This window comes from Indicator indicator, chromosome 12 (assembly GCF_027791375.1).
Source record: "Indicator indicator isolate 239-I01 chromosome 12, UM_Iind_1.1, whole genome shotgun sequence".
NCBI lineage: Eukaryota > Metazoa > Chordata > Aves > Piciformes > Indicatoridae > Indicator > Indicator indicator.
In genome coordinates, this window is record NC_072021.1 from 18,464,691 (window position 1) to 18,486,135 (window position 21,445).

Sequence of the window (21,445 nt, forward strand, 5' to 3'; positions counted from 1 at the left end):
CCTATCTTGTAAGTGAAATCTGAAAATAAGACAGCATTTGGACAAACCTACCTCCTTTTGAAATAGGAGGATTTGCAGAAGATAAAAGCTATTATATCAGAAGTAACACTTTATTCTTATTAGAGGACCTATTGATATTTTCATACTGTGTATGTATAAACATGGAGTAAAATATTTCTTTTTCTAATTCACCTTTACAGATGCATTCTTTGACTTACTTGAAGTAGAAGAGAAGTGGCAGAAAAATATATACAGCTCAAGAGCTCATTGCTTTATCTATTTTATTCCTGTGTGATGTGTTTAGTTTTGGAGGTTGGCTCAAGGTCCCTGAAGAGAGTCTTGTGTATTTGAGAAGTACCATATTAATTCTATGTAAATAGCTTCAGCTTTCTTTTCGATAGACCTTGAGAGAGGATTTGTGCAGAATGAGAAACAAGCCATGTGTCTTCAAATTGTTTATCCTTGCGTGTTCTAGAATTGAAATTCTCGGAGCTCTTATTATTAGATATTAGTGCGTATTTCTATTGCATACGTTTCATTGTTATTCTGTCTTTAACTTCTGATTTTAAGTGTAGATGACTAATCTATTCCATAGTTGTCAGAGGCTGTTTTCTATAGTGTACTCTGTGTTGCTTTGCAATACCAGGCAATGCAATTTTTCATGCTTTCAGCACGCTATCATTCTCCAACTGGAGCTACAAAACTAGATCTCAGCTCAGAAAAGGGACCTTGATTAATTTTATTTTTGTTTGTCTTTATGTACAGCATTTTAACATTGCCATTTTAACTGATGAAGGTAATATTCAGTGGGAAAGAAACATCCTTGAGCAAAACAATGCAGTTAATATGTAGAATTTTTAGATATTTTTGACTGAATAGTATGCCTTTTATATTCTGCATATTAAGCTTTTTTTCGTGAGACATTCAAAATTTTAAGAGGAAACTTTGAGGAGCAGTGTTTGCTGAGACCAGCTTGGTATGTTGGTTGAACAATTTTATTTTTTTCTCACTTTCCCCTCTGTTTTAGGACTACAATGATGAAATCAGACAGGCACAGCTTCAAGAATTAACATATTTAAATGGGGGTTCAGAAAATGCAGAAGTTCCAGTAGTTCGTGGAAAACCATCTATTCGAGCAAGAGGAGTACCAGTTCCTGCTTTGTCCAGGTAAGTATGTCAGCTGCAGAGGAACTGAACTTGAATGTGTATATTTTTATCTGCTCTTGTCAAACACCAAAAAAACCCAGAATACAGTAGTGAAATGTGAAGGAATCCCAAAATAAGAGCAACAGAGGGAAACAAATCTTGATCTGTTGAAAGTAGTCTCGCTTAGACTGAATTAACTTTAATACCAATATTGAATATTAGTAAACAGTGTCCATCATAAAGATGTGCAGTCTTGCTGTGAGCAGCACAGTAAGATTAGTTCTGTGCTGCTTGGCTTCTTTCAGTTGTCCCACAGATGCATGTAAGGTCTGCGCATTGGCCCTGTGGAGATCACAAGTTTGAAGTCTTGCTTTGACATGATTTTGGATTAATTTCTCTAACTTACAGAATACACATACTTCCTATGCTGCATTACAAAATTTCTATAGTCACAGTAAAATAATGTTATGCAAGTGACTTGGAGGTAGAATTTGGATTTAGTCTCATCTGTGCTATGCTTATTTCATAAAAAGAGGGTTTTGATTCAGGAATAGACAAGTCTATAGCTTCTCTTGCTTTATTTTTCTTTGGCACAGGAGATGCTTTATTTTTCACTCTAGCATCCCCTTTCTTCCTTGCAGCACTAAGATGACAGCTTCAAGTCCTTTGAGTCTCAAAGTGTGAAAACAAACTAAATAAAGCACATAACTGTTTCTGTTACAGTGTGGAGAGGTTGTGACTGCAGCAGCTAAGTGTAACAGTTTTCTACAGTCAACTGTTTCCCTTCAGTTGTGGCCATGGCACTTATGAATACAAGCTTGAAACTTAACATTTCAGCTTTTAAAATTTCAAAACAATATTCTGAAGTATTTTGAACTCAGATTAAGCACACTAGAAGAAAAAGCACTAAGGAATTATTCCATTTACAGATCCCTTTACAGTTACATGTATCTTGCAATAATGATTGCAAATGCAATGCAGAATGAATCTTAGGGAATTTACACTTACCCTTACTTTTACCCTGTAAAAATAATTTTCCATAAATTTTTGTTCGTATCTTACATAATATTATGTAATATATCCATTCAGCTTCTTTATTTTAGTGTTGTTTGGAGTAGTAGTAATTATATAAAAAGGTTCACTTCTTCATCACTGTTATTCAGCCATACAGAAGTGCTTGCCAATTAGAGATCCCTTGATTTTGGAGATAGCTTTTTTGCAAATTTTGCTTCTGTTCTTAAATATCTATTTTTAACTTTCTCATAGATGCCCAGAACAGCTCTGCTACAGATGTTCAGTACAGATAGGCTCACTGTTCTGTTCATATTGTCTTCATTTTTCATGTCATTAACCTAGCTGGATACAGAAGTTATTGTTTGGTCTGATCTTATCACTAAAGTTCTATACCTACTTTCGACTACTAGTATCTAGCACATGCATGCATAATGAGCTTTTTGTTCAAGTTCTTACATCACTATCCCATTCTCTGGATTTTGGTGAATTTTTTCAAGCTTACATTTCATGTATGACATATGTACTTTTAGGTAGCTCACAATCCTTTGTAGTTCATCCTACTGGCTTATAACTGAAGTGTCTTCAGAGGAAATTTAAAATTGGTTTGGAAATGACAATTTGAAATTGTATTTGTCATCTCCTTTTTGTGTATGTTTCAAAGAAAACTGGAAGTCAGATGAACAGCTTTGTCCTCACTTTAAGTCTTGTCTTAAACCCCAAGATTATTTTCCCCTCAAATTGAAGCTTTGTTAGCATAAAAGATTTTTTAAATTGAAATTTAATGCCATTGCTTCTAAGATACTAGAGCCATTGAGTTTTTAAGATCTTAAACTCACTTGTAATGCCATGCTCCTTGTAGCACAAATTGATTTCAGTCACTAATACTTTTGTTGAAGGCAGGCTTTGTCAAAGGCTTTGTCCTGGTATTAAATAAAACAGTTCCAATAGCAAGTATCCTGTAGATATCCAGGAGAGGTTGAAGCAAAGCTTAAGCACATTCATGAAGTGAAGTATAAAACCTCAAGTCCTAACCTCACTTTATAATCCATAGAATTTTTAAGATATCAGCCTTGATATGTGGAACATCCTGTTGAGGATGCAATTACTGAGTGCTTAAGTTCCTGATTTAAGCCTTTATTATTCCTGAATAGTTCAACTAAAAAGAACCGAAGTACTAATTTATGCCTTTTTTTACTCCTTATCAGACATGTTGAAACTGGAGATAATGCATCTTATCAAGTGCCTTCTTTTAAGAAGACTTGTTACGTGTATGTTTAGCTCCATACCAAAATTTTACTTTGTAGGAAACAATACATTTGTTCTTGCATACAAAATTCTAGCTTGTGCACAGGTATTCCTTTATATGGTAAGTAAATTCTTCATGGTTGTGGGGATTTTGTGGGTTTGTTTGTTTGTTTTTTTAATTATTTTTTATTTTATATTGTTACTTTTAATTCTGCTATTTCTGACTTGTTCCAAATTTTCTTGACTGAATTTTTTGACTTCAAGGCCCAGTAATATTTGGGGGGTGATTGGATGGAATTTGTTATGGAAGGGATACATGTGTTTTGAGCTTTACCTTTAGAAATATGCTTTTCCTTCTCATCATTAATATTGGGCATATACCTGCTTTGTTCTGCCCTCTTCCCTCTGTTTTGGTTTTTTATTTTTTTTTTCCTTCTTCCTAATGCTGTTAAAGATGACCTTCAGATGTTTTTACAGCACTTCTGTGATCTCTCTTCATGCTGAGCATTTAACCAGTTCAGGTAGTAACTGCCTCTTCTGTGCAAAAAGAGAAGGAACACAAAAATTCTCTCCCTGGTGATAGTCTAGTTTTTGTTCCTTTTATGTTTATCACAAACTGACAAGGCTTTTAATTGTTTTGATTTTTTTTTTTTTGAGGTGACTGTATAAAATGAAAGATCATACCAGTTACTTTATTGTGCTAGCAAGCTTAGAGGATCCATGATGGTCAATGTGATACTGTCATTGTTGAGTAGCTAGATGTACCTCTTTCAGAATCATTATTTCTTTAATGTACTTGAATCAGTGCAATATAAATAATACCAAAATGTGAATTCAAGACTTCTGATAAACTAAAGGCTGCAAATAAATGTGGTAACTTACACGTTAATGTATACCTTTAAGGACATTTGGCAAGTAAAATAGCATTTTCTTTCAAACTTCACATTCCTGTTTTAAGATAAAATAAAAAAGATTTAAGGATCACTCAATTCTGACTCTTAAGATACATTGTAAAATCAAAATTCTAGACGATGATAATAGTAAGTCTGTGAACAAGAGTAAATCTTTGCTACCTTGATGTTGAGGAGGACCAATTCATGTCACTTTCATCTAGAAATCACTGACTCATAGAATCATTTGTGTTGAAAGGAATCGTTAATGATCATCTACATCAATCCCTCTGCCATAGGAAGTGACAATGGATAAGGTTTCTCAGAGACCCATCCAATCTGACCTTGAACATATCTGTTGATGGAACATCCACAACTTCTCTAGGCAGCCTGTTCCAGTATCTCAGTACCCTTGTTATAAAGAATTTCTTCCATACGTTCAATCTAAACCTATGCTCTCTCAGTTCAAAGCCATTATCCCTTGTCCTGTGACTAAAGGCACTAATAAAAAGTGTCTCTCCACCTCTCTTATAGGCAGTCCCCCGCTTTGATTATTGAAGGGCTGGTTGGGTTTGAAAGTGTATTTTAGTTTCACTGAGGGGAAGAAAACGTAATTTCTCATAGAGGCAACATGTAGGGAATACTCAAAGAAACAGCAGAATTCTGGTTTATGTTTGCATGAGATTGTGGTTATTTTTCTTTTCCCTTCTATTCATATTTCAGTGTATGCTTGGATGAGATCTTAATGGTTGAATGACTACCACTCTATCTAGGGACTGATAATACTGTTACAGAAGTTGATAATACTGTTACAGAAGTTGTAGAATTTGCTGTCTTATGTCAGAAGTAATATGAGGTGATGTGGATCAATGCTGCATTGTGTTCACAGTTTCCAATTGTTCTCAGGACATGTGTCTGGAATAAACTGGTTTCTTTTTCGAAGAATAAATTTTTATGGAGGACATGTAGGTAGCATACTGCAAGATTGTGTAGCTCAAAAAAAAATGACAAAGCATGTTCTGAGTCTAGGACAAGAACAAATACTATGTTCTGTGCATTTTCTTTAGCGTCATGTTGCCTTCCATTTTTTGCAAAACTGAAACATGACACGTGTTACCGTTTTCAGATATGGAATGACAAATACTAAAATTAAAGAATTAAAAGTGTTTCCTCATTGAGTAATACAGTGTTATGGAACTGGTCTTAAATTTCACACGTACTTTTATTTTAAAGCTCCTTATGTTTGCTTGCCCTTCTGGAGGGGAGATATCAAAAAGGAGCTTCAGGTCATATAAACTCTTCGCTAATAGTGAAGGAAAGCCTGATCTATTCTGATTGTGAAATCACAACTACGCTTACTCAGTCATTCAGTGAAAGGTGAAACTTGAAATAAAAATAAGCACAATAGTAGAGAGAAGAAAGTCATAAATGAAAAGCTGGAAGTAGAGCTACTGCTGAGGGAAGCTGGAAGGGAGTATCAGCTACATGCTCTGTGATGGTCAAGGGTGATAAACTAGGTTGCTGGAAATAAATTCTAGAAACACTATGGGACTACTATAAAGTAGAAATGTAAAAAAACCAAATCTTTCTAAAAAAGGTCAAAGAGGAAGTATTTCAGTAGTTTTTATGGATGCATTGTATGAGTTGGTAAAATACTGTTCTAGTGGCAATAAATGATTATATTGCCTGTGAATTATTAAATATTCATGTTTGGACTCTGCTATAGTATAATGTGCTTCTAAATGTTATTAGATTTTCTTTAGAATGTTTTCCCACACACTAAACTCTTTATTCTAACTGTGGGAGGCTAATCAGTTACAAAAATCCAATGCTTAAGTAATAATTTAACTGTACACAGTAAAGTATGCTTTTCAGGGTTTCCTACATTGAAATTATCTTCTATAATTACAGTATTTACAAATCACACTAGCATATTCTTTCACTTCAGTGAAAGGCATATTCTCATATTTTCTAATGTATATATCATACCTTTTTAGAAATTACATGCTTCACTTACTGTTCTTTTTTCTCTCATACTAAATTGCAGGTATAAGTAATGAAATGTTATGGGAAGGGGAAGAGTTAGGTTTCAACAAAAAATACATTTAATGACATTATCTTTGAGGGATGCTGTGACATATGAATTAAATTAGAATTTTTTCCCCCTCACTGTTCTGGTGCACTCTTCAGCGTAGTGAAACAAAGGATCAAATTAGTTACTGGGATTTGTTTTTAGTCCATGGAGCCCAGACTGAAAAAGACCTTTTTTTTCCAGTGCACACCCTGCAAGTTAATTACACAGCTTTGACAGTAAGATTAGCCTTAACTTAGCTACCTAAATTGCCTGTGGATTTATCAGGGAAGGGTTAACATCATCCACTGGATTCACCACTGCCAGATTTATACATTAAGAAAAATTAAAAACAAAGTGATAAAGATCAGATAGAAGTATTTCAAACTTTCTTAGAGCCATAATAACCTAGTTTAGGGCAGTAAGATGTTTCTTCAAGAGTAGGACTCAATGGTCTTAAGTACATAGATGATGACTTTGCTACAGCATGTCTGAACGTGACAGTAAGAGCACCTGGCTAGGATTTACTGAGTATGTTTAAGTACTGTGTATTTACTACAGTGTATTTAGTAGAAAATACTGCTTTCTACAGTCTGTTTAGTAGAAAATACTGTTAATAGGTACCTAAAGAGTAGAGTTTCCCTCATCCAAAGAAATTAGGCAATTCTGGGTAGCATACTCACATAGGATTCCAAAGAGCAGAGTTTTTAAAAAATTAGGTAAAAAGAGATGTGGAAGGACTAGCTAAAGCACAGACAGATGAGAATTCTATGAGATGTGTTGGGGATTAAACAGTCCTAGGACTATCAATTTGGCCCCTAAAGGATGGACATGTCTGTTATGTAGACATGAGAAGAGAACTTGCAGGAATCATCAGCAATGTAATGAGGGATGTCAAAGTCAACAAGAAGTGCTTTCAGGAATTCCTCAGTACCAACAGAAAGACGAGGGAAAATGTGGGCCTTCTGCTGAATGGAGCAGAAGCCCTGGTGACACAGTGCATGGAAAATGCTAAGGTGTTGGACTCTGTCTTTACTACTGAGAGTGGCTTTCTGAAATCGAGGAACCCAAAGAGGGAAGGCATATCCTTGGTGGAAGAGGATTGGCTTAGAGAATAGATAAGCAAACTGGATGCAAGGCCGTGGGCTCCAATGGGACATGCCCAAGAGAGCTGAGGGAGCTGGCAGATGTCATTGTGAAGCCACTGTAAATCTTTGAACAATTGCGGAGATTAGGAGAGATGCCTGAGGACTGGTGGAAAGTAAATGTCACTCCTACATTCAGAATTGGCAAGAGAGACCTGTGGGATTGGTCAGCCTCAACTGATGGAGCAACTAATCCTGGAAAACCACTTCAGGCACAGAAAAAAGTTCATCAATAGTAATCATGGATTCACAAAGGGAAAGTCATGCTTGATAAACAAGATAGCATTCTAAGATGAATGGAAGATAGCATTCTATGGCTGGCCTCATAGGTAAGGGTTATTGGATATTGTCTGCTGTTTCCCCATAAGATCCTCATAAAGAAACTGTGAATTTGGGTGCTTGTCTGTACATTAAATCCTAAGTATTCCCTCTTATTATAGTTTGCTGCTTTGAGCTTTTTTTTTTTTGGCTTATTTCCCTTTCCTTAACCATGTTGGGATTCAACTACAGATTAAAGAGATAGATGACTGAACTCCTGTTGTAGTTTATAGGAAGGTAGTGCAATTACTTTTACTTACTAATTCTGTTCTGTAATTTGTCTCAGTTGGCAACACCACCCAATGCATTCCCCATAAGGAAAGACGGTAGCATGAGAAGCTTGTCTGGTCTTTCTTGATTGTATACGTTTAAGTTGTTGGTATACATACATATACATATCTTATTGTTCTGCACTGGTGATTTGGCCTCAGACTCTGGCAGGTTTTCCAATTTCAGGATGTTTGAAAGACTTCTATTGTTTTAGGCTTTTTATAAATTCTTTGCATTCTCTGACCTGCTTTCCTGAGTATTTTACATTTGTTATATTAGTATTTGTCCTTTGTTGGAGATGGGTTCAGCTTTTCAAGTGATACCTCTTTTTAATACCTCTACCTAAGTGAGCTCTTTTTGCTCAAGATTTTTGACAATTTTGTGGTTGCTCTGACTTCCCATGAGATTTCTCTAAATGTCTTCCCATACTGTGTATATACATTTTCACCATTAAATCCCTTTAAACATAATTTATATGTCAAACCTTGTCCAAATTAAGGAATACCAGAACTCATGTATTGCTTTTGGAAAAGTATATGATATATTCAAAGTGGTTCCTCTTAAAATAGCGTGTGAATGGTCTCCTAAATCAGAATTATGGTTTCCCACCCATCACCACTCCGATTCCATTAACTCTTTTTGAAATGCAGAAAAGACCTTCTTATCACATGTATCTGGTGTTCTACTTACTCTTTGAGAACAAGTCTGTGCTGATGACAAATTGTACTTTTTTTTCTCCACTCCCTCAAATGTTTTTCCATGTTTTTCAGCATGTCCCATTTCCTGCTGCTTTCGCTTGCACCTTGTATGAAGGATGCCATGAAGATTATGGCTAGTGATTCTTGAGTCCTTTTACTGACTTTTTTTTTCCACTTGGTGTTGACTGTTGTCTATGCCAATAGGTTCATTTCCCTTTCTTTGGCTTCACTTGGAAAGTATCACATTTGCTATTTCTTTATATTACTTCAGCAGGCTGTGTCTGGGAACTTCACTGCTCACCCCTGCCCCCACTACAATGAAGTCAAATAAGCAGCTGGTACCCTGTCCTGAGGAGGCATTCTACAGATTAGCCAAAACCAAGTAATAAGCACAGTTTTAAATCACTTACTCTCTAGGCTTGTTTAAATTACTTTGACTGTGTTTTAATCAGTACTGAAAATTGATAAAATCTATCCTGATTGTATGAAGTGTTTACATTTGCATTCTTCATTTAGTGATGCAGTTTTTCAAATGCTAACTGTTAAAACAATCATAATTTTTTCTGATAAGTTTACCAATGAAAAATTATGACTTACTTGAAATGGCATATTAAATCTTAAAGCTAAAGTTGGAAATTTCTACTGAAATCAGGACGGTGTTTGCAATCAGATACTACTCTGAAGATTAATTAGATGGTGACTCGATAAGTAGAAAGGTGGTGTAGAGCTTGTGCTTTTTTTTTTTAATTCCCTGTATCTGTTACAGCATACAGTAAGGCCAGGACTTCCTTGGAGCAAGTCTGTATGCCTATAGAGCAGTCATTTAAACTCAGTTGTAGTTCATAGGGTGAAGTAATCTCCTTTACAAAGGAGATGTCTATTAAAAATGTGTTAGTTATCATGGTTAAAAGAGAATAAATGATACAAATTTCTTAGATTGTACCTCTAAGTCTCTCCCTTTAGTATAGGGAGGCATGGGATATGCCACTTCTAAATGGATCAAATATTTTTTTGATAACTATTTCAGTTTAGGTCTCAGATTTTTCATCTATATGTGAAGTGTCTAATGGAATACAAGTTAATGCTTATCATTCTTTAGAATTTTAAACCCAAACACACTGTTATTTCTTGTTCTTAAATACGTGTAGCACATCAAGTTTTATATCCTGTAATCACCCTGCATGTTCATTACATGTCTAAATGTTTCCTGCAAGAGCTGGAAATCTCTTTAGAACCACAAGAAAATGGACATTTTCTGACCCACTCGTACATGCAGAGTGATCTTTGGATTACGTTTAGAAGCTTACACAGGACCAGAAGATAGTTGCAACTGACTCCTCTGTGCAGGATTTGAGTATGGTACAGCCTAACAGCTTCAAATTACTCTGTTACTCTATGATGGTGATTTCACATACTACAAGTTAAATTCTAGTGAAGTTCACTGATTCCAGCAAATTGGTTTGGGTTTCTCAGTGTGCAAGAATGGCTCCAGGTAGTAAGAAGTTCATCACTGAATTATGTCTAATTTATATTGTTCAGAATTTTTTGCATACTCTGTGTAATTGGACTAATATGTACAGAAAAATGACACTCTATAAACTTCTTTACACTTTCTGGCTGTAGCAAAGTGAAATTGTCATGAAATGGGGGAGGGAATTGTTGAAAGATGGTCCCTGGCTGTAATATTTAATGGTAAGTGATTCATGTATCCACAGGGGCCGTGGAGGAGTGCCTCCACCACCTGCAGGAGTACCAAGAGGGGCACCAGCACCCAGAGGAGTGCCTCCCAGTAGAGGACCAGTCAGTCGCAGTCGTGGACTTCTAGCACCCAGGGCACGAGGAGTACCTCCACCTGCAGGCTACCGACCCCTGCCACCACCTCCGGCACAGGAGACATATGGCGAATATGTAAGTCAAGCTGTTGACATATCATCTGTAAAGTGTTTCATTTTGGAGGAATGATCCTAACTATCACTTTAGAATTTAGTAGAATCCCTTGCTTAGGTACTAAGTAAAGTCTTGAACTCAGAATCTATGGCAAATGTGGTCATCTCTTGTCAAATTTTCAGGCTCTGTAGAATCATAGAATAATTTGGATTGGGAGGGATCTTAAAGATCATCTAGGTCCAACCTTCCTGCCATGACAGGGTTATATTCCACTAGAGCAGGTTGCACAAAGTCCCATCCAACCTGGCCTTAAACACTTCAAATGATGGGGCATCTGCAACTTGTCCTGGCAGCCTGTTCCAGTGTCTTGCCACCCTCACAGCAAAGGATTTCTTCCATATGACCAAGGTAAATCTTTCAGTTTAGTACTGCTACCCCTTATCACCATCCTCCCTGATAGAGTCACTCTCCATCTTTCCTGTAGGCCCACTTTAAATACTAGAAGGCTTTGCTTCTCCAGGCTAAGCAACCTAACTTTCTTAGCCTGTTCTCACAGGGGAGGTGCTCCAGCCCTTTAAACTGTTTCATGTTAAAACCTCAGGTTATATGTAATACCATAAAGATATTTACAGTGCATTTGGCAAAATAGTTATGTACTAAAATGAACGTCATTAGGTTTCTGTTTTACAAAGAATTTGAAAAAAACACTTTGTCAGTAGTTTTTTAATTCCCAGCTAAAACTGAGAACAATATTCTACTCTTCTTCCTAAACCTTTGTGGTTATATAGTTGTCAATGATTAGAAAATTAAAATATTTTTATTCAAGCTTCAGAATCGATCCTAAATGAATGAACAGTGTAGCTCAATAAACCATATATATTTACCTTGGTTTTATTGTATTAAAAATTAAAAAACATATAAAAATATTTTATTTTGTGCATGACTGAAAATTATAGACAGTTATGGCTATTTGGCATAAATTTAATTTAAATTGAACGTACAGAGCAGTGAGATAAAGAAAAAAATAATTAAATCAAAAGTATCATCATAAAAATGGATTTTGTCATATAGAAAAATGACATTTTCAAGAATAGTGCTTATATTGTTTTATGTCTTTTAACGTGCCCCCTTTACAACACCAGATCTGTCTGGACTATGTCTCTGTTATTCAGACTAGTGGAAAAGGAGTTTTTGAGTTCTGAGTTCCAGAAAATGGTTTTGCTATGTAGACGTTTCTTGTTATTTTCTCAAACTTTTTTCCACTCATCTTCTCCCTCTTCTTTCACTGCTCACTCAAAAACCTTGTAAATCAAATGTCAACCTTTATCCTTTCTATCAGAAAACTAATTTTCTATATAACACAGCTTTATGCAGAAAATTTGATGTCATAAGTACAAACATTAGTACATGAACAATTTAGAAGAAATTAATGTCATTTATTAATGTTATGAGAACTAGTACTTGAACAATTATCTAAATGTCCCCTGGCTATATCTGGCTTGTCTAGTCAAGGTGGTACAGTAAATGAGTGGCCATTTCACAATACTGTCAAAGGGATTAGTCCTCATTAAACACCTTATTTCCCATGCTACCATGTAGAATGCATGCTAATATGGTAGAAAATAAACATCCCTGAGTAACTTCACATTTCTGTATCTACTGCTTATAGCATGTATGTATGGAAGTGACATAGAAGTAGAAGCTCTTTGAATCAGTACTGTGATATATGATTTAGTTTTGAGAGAGGATAAAAAAATAACACTATGAAGTAAAATAGTGCTCTGCTAAGTAACTTCTGAAAAGACTGATGTCTAGAACTAGATCACTTTTCTGTCAAAAAAAAAATCTTAGCTGGAATAGGTATATTTAAAGCTGTAATGGACAAAGTAATGCTAGCTGGTCCATTTTTAAATTACCATGTTTTCTGTGTCTGTTGTGTTGCAGTGGTGACTCACTAAACGTTTTGCTTGTGTATTGCATGGTAAAAGCTTTTACGTGGTAATTTTTTTTTACCTGCTCATTTGTAGTACATTTTCAAAGTGCCCTAACTATCATTTGCAGGCTAAGGTAGCCTGGTAGAAAGCTGTAGTGGCATTTTAGTCCTTTCTTTAATTGCTGTTCAGCCGTATGGCATAAGCACTGGTTTGCCAAACTGAGTATCTGAGTGGGGTAAGGTGTCATGGTTTGCTGAGAAGCATCTGTAAAACAAAAACATCAGTGAGATCGCTGGTATCATAGGAAGTTATTTTAAGCATCGTGTAGTTTTGGAGGCTTCAAGACTGAGAAGTCTAGAAGGGTTACAGAGCAGGTTTTACAAGTGTATTGGGTTTGTGTGGCAAGGTTTTGGTAGTGAGGGGGGGGAGCAACAGAGGTGGCTTCTGTGAGAAGATACTGGAAAGCATCCCCTATGTCTAACAGAGTCAGCTTCAAGGTGGACCTGGCACTGGCCAAGGCTGAGTCAATCTGCAACAGTGGCAGCACCTCTGGGATAACATTTAGGAAGGGAGGGGAGGAAAAAAACCTGCACAACAGCAGTTGCAACCAGTGAGGAATGAGAATGTGAGAACTTTGCAGACACCAAGGTCATCAAAGAACATAGCGGGAGAAGGTGCTGGAGCTTTAGATTCCCTGGCAGCCCATGGTGAAGACCATGGTTGAGGCATGCATGATTCCCCTGTAGCACACAGAAATTAACAGTGGAGCAAGTATCTACACCCCACTGAAGTAGTTGGGTGTACCTGAGGGAAGCAGTGGCCATGTGGGAACCCTGTGAACTCCTGGCAGGACCTGTGACTCTGAGGAGAGAAGAGCCTGTGCTAAAGCAAGTTTACTGATGGGACTTAAGACACCACGGGGGACCTACATTGGAGCAGTCTGTTCATGAAGGACTGAACCCTGTGGAAGGGACCCTGTGCTGGAAGAATGTGAAGAGGACACTGGAGTGGCAGAGATACGTGATAAACCTCTATTCCTCATTCCCCTGCACTGCTTGTGGGGAGGAGGTAGAGAATTTTGGAGTAAAATTGACCCCAGTAAGAAGGGGAAGGGTGGTTGGTAGGCGTTACAGATTTTTTTTTTTTTTCTTATTATTCTACTCTGATTTGGTTATAAATTATTTTAATTTCCCCATGTTGAGTCTGGTTTGCTTGTGACAGTAACTGATGAAAGACCTTTCTCTGTACTTATCTAGACCCATGAGCTTTAAATTATTTCTTTTCTGTGTCCCACTGAGGAGGGGGAGTGATTGAGTGGCTTTGGTGGGTTCCTGGCATCCAGTCAGGGGCAGCCTACCACAGGAAGACTTTCCACTGAGGATAGGAAAGTCTGCAAGGATTCATGAAGCTTTTCGTTCCCTTTTGGCTTGCAAGCCTGTGTTTGAAACTATAAAAGTTCAGAAAGAAACAGACTATATTGTGCATGTAAGTCTTCAACAACTTGCTTCTGTAACTCTGTAAATATCTCAGAGGTGATGCAAGATTTTCAGTACATGAAGTCCTTGCCCATTTGCTCTGAAGTACTATGAAAGTACACTTGGACAGGCTGGAGAGTTGGACAAAGATGAACCACATGAAATTCAACAAGGGCAAGTGCAGAGTCCTGCACTTGGGGATGAAATAACCCCATGCATCAATACAATTTAGGGGTTGACCTGCTGGAAAGCAGCTCTGCAGGGAAGGACCTGGGCGTGCTGGTAGAGAAGTTCACCATGAACTTACAATGTGCCCTCCAGGCCATCAAGGAATTCTTGCACCAAGGGTGCATTAAGAAGAGTGTGGCCAATAGGTCACAGAGGGAGGTTTTCTCCTCTTTGCCCTGGTGAGGTTCCTAGTTCAAGAAGGACTGGGAATTACTGCAGGGAGTCCAGTGCATGGCCATGAGGATGATTAAGGGACTGGAGCATGTGTCTTACAAGGAGAGGCTGAGATACCTGAGAGTCGTTGGTCTGATAAGTTTTTGAAGCCACTAAATGACAGTTTATTTTCTGTAAACATTCCCTTTAATAGTTGTAGCATCAGCTTGGATGATAGGAAAAATTAAGGCCTTTATGACCAGGCAGCTTTTATAATCACTGTTCTCACACTCACTACTCTGGTGTGATAAACTTTCTCTGAAAGCTTAACACACCTCCCATTTTTATGTCCTCAATTACTTAGGTCAAGAGAAAGTCCACTATGATATATGAAGCATGTCCAGATCTATTTTTATAATACTTGGATAAGGGAAATCGTATTAGGTGTTTGCCAGATCTGTTGAAGCACTTACAGATAGTTTCAGAGACATAGTACTCTTATGTGAATCTTTTTACTGTACTCAGTGAACTAAATTTTATAATAGTAAAAATATTTTCATGGATTATTTTTTTAAGTTGGCAGTTTATTCTGTTAAGAAATAGAAATTGTATTTAACTACTAGATTTTCCATAATTTTCAATAAGCAGGAAATTAGCAACAGTATGCTGGCAATTCGCTACTCTTCAACAGTGTCAATTCCCTGAAGAAAGTTCAATCACAGCTAAGTTAGAACAGAACTATTTAGTATCAATTACTTTCTAGTAACAGTTGCTGTTTTCTGCCTCTTCCTGTTGTCCTCTCATCAGTTTCAAACCCTTGAGGCTTTTATCAAAATTAGAAACAGCAGTGCTTTTGGCTGAAGTGCTTTTAAGGTTGATTTTTTTATTTGCTGCTATTTTCACTCCACAAAGGTAAATATTTTGCAAAAAATCTGTAAATATTGCTTTACAGGAATAAATTTGTGATGAAAGTGTGTCATTTTGGCTGACTGTTAAAGGCAAAGTGATTTATTTGAGTTCATAATCAGATCTTTAGGCACTGAGAATTGGACTTCAAACATGGATTTAAACCCATGGCCACAGCAGTGCGGAATGTCTGTAGTGAAAATTAAAACTCATCAATCTAGCAAGTTATGGCCAGGGCTTCAACACTACATCAGAAAACAATCAGATCTAAATGTTCCTCCCTAGTCTGTGTGTGGGAAAGTTGTTGCAGAGCTTTATCTCTGTTTCTGGAAATTTCATTGATGTTTTCTTCTGTTCAGACAAGGGTTACCTCAGTGGCAGATTTTTCTAATGCAGTGACCACATGTATAATTTCTAGCCATTAATGTTTCAATTAGAATGCTTCAATGAGATTGCTTTCTCTAATAAAACTGTATTAAGATGGAATGTCTACCAGTATGACCAAAGGAGCCTTTCTTATGTTAAGGAAATTATAACTTGAAAAGGAACATTATGAAATACTTCCAATTCCATGCCAAGTTTTTTGTTTGTTTGTTTGCTTTTTAAACTTGGATATAGATGCAGGCTGCTTAGAAGGATGTACAGAACTCTTGGATGCAACAAAGACATTGACAAGAAACTTTAAAATTTACTTTTTGAAATAGATGTTTAGTTATTCCCTGATTGTGAAAGATCCTAAAAGTTGGGAATAGCTAAGTTTTTAAGATTTATAGTTCTTGAAGCATACATTTCTGCATAGTTCCAGAAATACATTGTTTTTACTGATGAATGAAACATTGTTTCAGACTGAATTCACACTTAAGCTTGTAATTCTCATACTAGGCACATGCTGTAAGACCAGATAAATTGCAAAGTACATATATATTACAGTTTATTACAATAATATACAACTGTGCTCCTTGAGAGAAGTGGGGAAGATCCAAAAGGCATTCCCCTTATGTGTTGTCTAATGAGTTCTTACCCAAAACAATGATCAGATACTGTGATGTTGTCTCTTTTAAGTGAAAGGTCAGTATTTCGCCAGTGGTGGAATGCTCTTGCTTCAAATGACTGTCACAGGTATTCATATTCCTTTAGTTCTTTCTGGAGATGGCATGCTGATCACCAGGATACCCTAGGTCCTAGTATACACAGGGGCAGGGGTAGCAGTTTCTGTCCTTTTGATTTTGTAAGAAATCTTTACAAGTTTCTGGGGAGACTTAAGGGACGTTCATTTACAAGTATTTTGGCTGTATGGCTAAGAACAAAATCCATTTCATGATCCAGTGATTATAAAACATGCATGTAAATTACCATTAATGAAAAGAATGAAGACAAAGTCTTAGCATTTACATGGGAGACCCCATTCAGCTGAATAACCTATAGTATATTTAGGTACTTAGTGTACCTGCCTTGACAACTAGTGCAAATTCTGTTTTTATCTCCAGCATTTCATTTGAATTCCCTATCTCTACATTGAGATCATATTTAGTTTCGATTTTGAAAAACAAAATTGGAGTGATGTGGAAGCAATTTCCTGGAGCTATTAATACAATGCTGATTTTGCATTGTGAACTGATTTTTAAGTAGACTTGTTTCTCATTGACATTCATTTGCTCTCTTGGTGTTTATGGTTGAGGAAGGAAAGATCAGTTGGGAAAAAAAAAGAGCAAAAACTTTATACTATATAAAATCCTCAGGCTTTTTTAAAAATTTTTTGTTACAAATACATGCTTTTGGAGTGAAGGTAGCAAAATATTAGGCAAACTAAAGGCTGGTTCTAAAGACATGAGACTTTGAAAGTAATTTAAATTCTTCATGAATAAAATTCAAGTATAATTTTAAAGCTGCTTTGTAAGAATCATACTATGTTTTAATTTACCTTAGTCTTGTGACATTCACTTCAAATGTTTTTATTTGCTTAGCTGTTTTGAATGAGAAGCTTTTTGTTTGAATTCCTGGAAAAGGGCTTGAGGTAGCTTCATTCTCCAAGAAACAGAGAAATCTTTTGTTCATTCTGTCTGTTCCCCTCTGTGCTGTGGTTTCCACTTAGTCATTAAGCATTTAATATGTGAAAGTATTGTATCTAATGAACTCTGGCTTTTCAGGAGTGTTAACAAGATTGTTAGAGTCAAGATGAAGTTCATATCAATCCATGATTTCTTTACTTTTTTTGATAATTATAATTTTTTTTACATTTATTTTTTCTCTATTGTCCTATTTAACATGAAAAAAAAAATAAGTACCTCAGTTAGTTGTTTTATTTTGAATCTTTTCTATTTTTCTTCTCTGGGGTTTTCAGGATAAGGTGGAGAGAGAATGGAAAATCTTTATTTTTTCAGGAACTCCAGTCACTTTGGCTGTGGAAACAGTGGAATATTTTGGAAGAAATTATGAAAAGATATTCCACCTATCTATCTTGAAGCTGAAAGTTAACCTATCATATGCTTACAAAGTTTTCTCTTCAAAGTAGCTTAAGTTGTCCATCTTCTGATTTTGTATCATTGACTGGGGGTGAGTTGTTCTGATTCTGACACTGCTCCCTGCTGTTGACAGAATTGGTTTGTCTGACAGTAACTGGGTTTAAGTGTTACTGTCTATATTCATTAGGAAGTCTTCTTATTTTTGGAGATGTATAAAAGACAATCCACTAGTACATCTCTTGTTCCAGGAATACTTTATTTGTCCTGGTTGAATATGCACTAAACTCTTTCTAGACAAAAACAGATTAAAATCTACAAAATAAGATCCTGAAGTCTGTGCATGTTTGCAGCTAACGTCTTTAATGTTATCTCTTAGACTTTAGATGGTAGTAGCTTCCTATACTTGTTTTGATTGCCCCATATTCCCTGTTGATTACATGATGGGGGTGTGTTATTTCCACATACCAAAAAGGCTATGCTTTCCCTTTACAATTCTAATTTGCAAAACCCAAAAATCTTCATTGCACTGTGCTGATACTGTCTCATGCTCTTTCTCTTTCAACTTAACATTTACACAAACAGGGTTTTTTTGAATGTGATAGATTTTATCCAAAAGGAAGACATTCCTGCAGTATTATGTGATAAAGTACTGCTGTAAGTATTAATTTCAGAGAATGATGGGGGAAAAAAAAAGAAAAAGGCAACCTCTGAGTTGTAGTGATAACAGCCTTGTTTTTTTCCCTTGGATGGATTTTTTTTAGTTGGAGAGAGATGGAAAATTGATTTCTTATTGACTTCATGATATTTTTTTAGCCAGCACTGCAAATGGCCTTTTTGTTAATAGGAACTTTTTACCCTCTTCTTACTGTTTCTCTTGTCTTATTGCTTTTGAAACACTGTTAATTTCCCCTAAAGAGGGCCCAAACACTAGTCTGTCATTGTCACTGCCAGCAGATTATGATTTAAAGCCACCATTTCCTATTGCTGATGAACAAGAGTGTGTGTAGAGTGCTTAATTATTAGAAAGAAACACTGATGAGCAAGGCTTAGCATGATTTATAATGTTTTGAGTAGGCAGAGATTTTTGCAAAGATTGCTTTCATTACTTTTGCCATCTTTTGACCTGTGCTAATAAGTTACAACTTAATGTATTTGAAGGGTACATATTTACACATTGCTTTCAGTTCTGTTCATGAAAAATTTCTGCACTTTGCACTGAACAATTACTGTTACCAGTGCTTCTCTTTGGCTACTGTTATAGAGGGACCTGCATGCAGATTCTCTCTTTAGGAGGAAATGTAAGGTCATTCTGGCTGATAGTCTGGTTTAAAGGTTTACAGAATAACTTCATATTCTTTTCAGATTATCTGTCTCCTAATTCTAGCTGTTCTGTTACTTTGGGGAAAGATTCTTAAGAATGAAAGGAGCAGAAGTCAGGACAATTGCTCTTCATACCTTCATGGTTGGTATTTCAAATATTGTATGGGAAATACCTGTAGTTTAGGACGTTATCATTTTCTGCTCTTTTTTCTACGTTTTTTGTTTTAAGCACAAAGTGTACAGCACCAGGTTATCCTGAAAAGCAGAATAACAGAAAAAAAATCCTTCTGTTCGTGAGAGGAACTTACGATCTTGTTTGGGTTTGTTTGGTTTTGTTTTATTTGTTTGGGTTGGGGTTTTTTGTTACCTTGGGAGAGGTAATACAGCTTCTCCAGTAAACTTTGATTACTGAGTATCTTTAGGAAGAGCTATTTGTAGACTATGTAATTGAAGTAGAGTGGGAAGTCCATTGTACTGCATTTGGTAGGTAGTCAGAATGCAAATGCTATCATTCACATGAACAATAATGATTTTAAATACAAAAATTAATGCTTATTTAAATACATTAGAAAAACCAGCAGAAAAATCAGCAGGAAAAATGTAATTAAAATCCTCTGATGAAGATGTAATTCTTCTTATATAATAAAGAAATCTATATACCAAAGCCTGTCAGCTTTGATGTACTTTGGTACAGAATATCTGCATGTATTTAAGTTTCATCCTGTTCATTTTCATTATAAATTTGTAAAAGTGATAGTTATTTGAAGTTAGCATCATATTTTATAGTACTGAAACATGCTATATGGCCAAGAATATTTCACCTAGATACTATAGATTTATTGAAGCTGCAAGAGGTCTGTGTTTCAGAAAGAAAGTACTCAACTAGTGTGGATTTAATCTAAAATATAAAACATTCTGCTTTGGCCAACCTTATTTGTAACCTCCTGAAAGCAAAAGCTTTCAAATACTGTATGACTAAGAGAAAGAACTGTGTCAGACCTAATTCAGGAAAAGCTCTGAAACATACTTCAGCTGCCTCTGCTTAATTGCTTCTTCAAGGGAATAGTGCACAGTAAACAAATGTTTTGAAATTTGAATCTCTTATCTCTTAACAGAACAAGCTATTGAGAGCAGCTCTCTAAACCTATTCTATTTTTGCAGCATGTTGCAGATGAAGTTTATCTTGGTTTTAATGTAAATTTTTGGTTGTATAAATGTAAATGCAGCAATAAAATGGAAGAATTGATCTATTCAGGTAGATTATAGTAATAGCAACAGAACAGGTTGATCTCTTTAATACTGAGTGACAAGTCCCACTTAAAAACTACTTTTACATTCAAAGCTTATAAGAGACCCTTTTCAATATAGTAAGGCAAGGCTTAATGTTTGCAGTAGTCAATTTATTAATACACAAAATTGTGAACAGTAATGAGTTCTGGGCAAAATTTCTGAGGAAAAGAAATGCTAATAGTAGAAACATGTAGGTGTGCTACACTATGGACCTCTCCAAAATTGTCTTTTTGTTCTGCTAAGCACCTTGACAAGGGTCTGTCTTCCTGTTTCAAAATTATTGTGTCCTTTGTCTTCAGCAAGTCATAGATACACAATAACTTCAGAGTAGTCTGATTTTTTCCATCTTTTATAATCAATTTTTTTTAGTCAAGTATTTGTGATTAGTAGAACTTATTGCTTAAGAAATCTCCAGTGATTGCCTAGTGGCAAAGCTTTTGTAGGATGTTAAAAGGTTAAGTTCAGTCCTTCACTGTCATTTGTTGTCTCTTCTGTGTGTGCACAGTTTGAAGTTTGGGAACACCTCTTAGGGATGGCTGGTTCACAGTGTGGAGGTTCTGAGGGGAGACAAAATGTCACATAAATGTTCTGGAACAGAGCAAATAAGTTGGCTCAGACAGCTTCTGCTGTTAATGTCTGTATTGTTAACAGATGTCTGTGTATTGCATCAATAAGTAATAAAGTGCTTGTTCAGAATAACTGCCAGGAGGCAATGGTTTTGTGGGTTTAGTATGTGGCTTATCAAGAGATCCATATCAGATGGGCAAAGAAAATGCTAAGACTCTGTGATGGTTTGAAACTGTCTTTTTAATTTTTCCTTGCAAAGTTCATAACAGAGAAAGTGAAAGAATGTAAATAAGTCACTATTGGGTGTAAGAAAGCAAAATACTGATTGTTCTAAACACTTCCATTGGATAGATAGAAATGTTTAAGAACTGTTACCCAAAACAAAGTAGGCATTCTGTACATTCTGCGTTCGGCAGTGGGGGCAGT

At 36.1% G+C, this 21,445-nt stretch overlaps 1 protein-coding gene across 1 annotated transcript in view; it reads left to right on the forward strand.

Moving 5' to 3' along the window:
• KHDRBS3 (KH RNA binding domain containing, signal transduction associated 3) overlaps positions 1–21,445 on the forward strand; it is an 80,376-nt gene that overhangs the window by 40,059 nt on the left and 18,872 nt on the right. The window contains exons 5-6 of the mRNA XM_054385505.1: positions 1,028–1,167; positions 10,513–10,705. Coding sequence (XP_054241480.1) covers positions 1,028–1,167; positions 10,513–10,705 — 333 coding nt within the window. The remainder of the gene's footprint in view (positions 1–1,027; positions 1,168–10,512; positions 10,706–21,445) is intronic.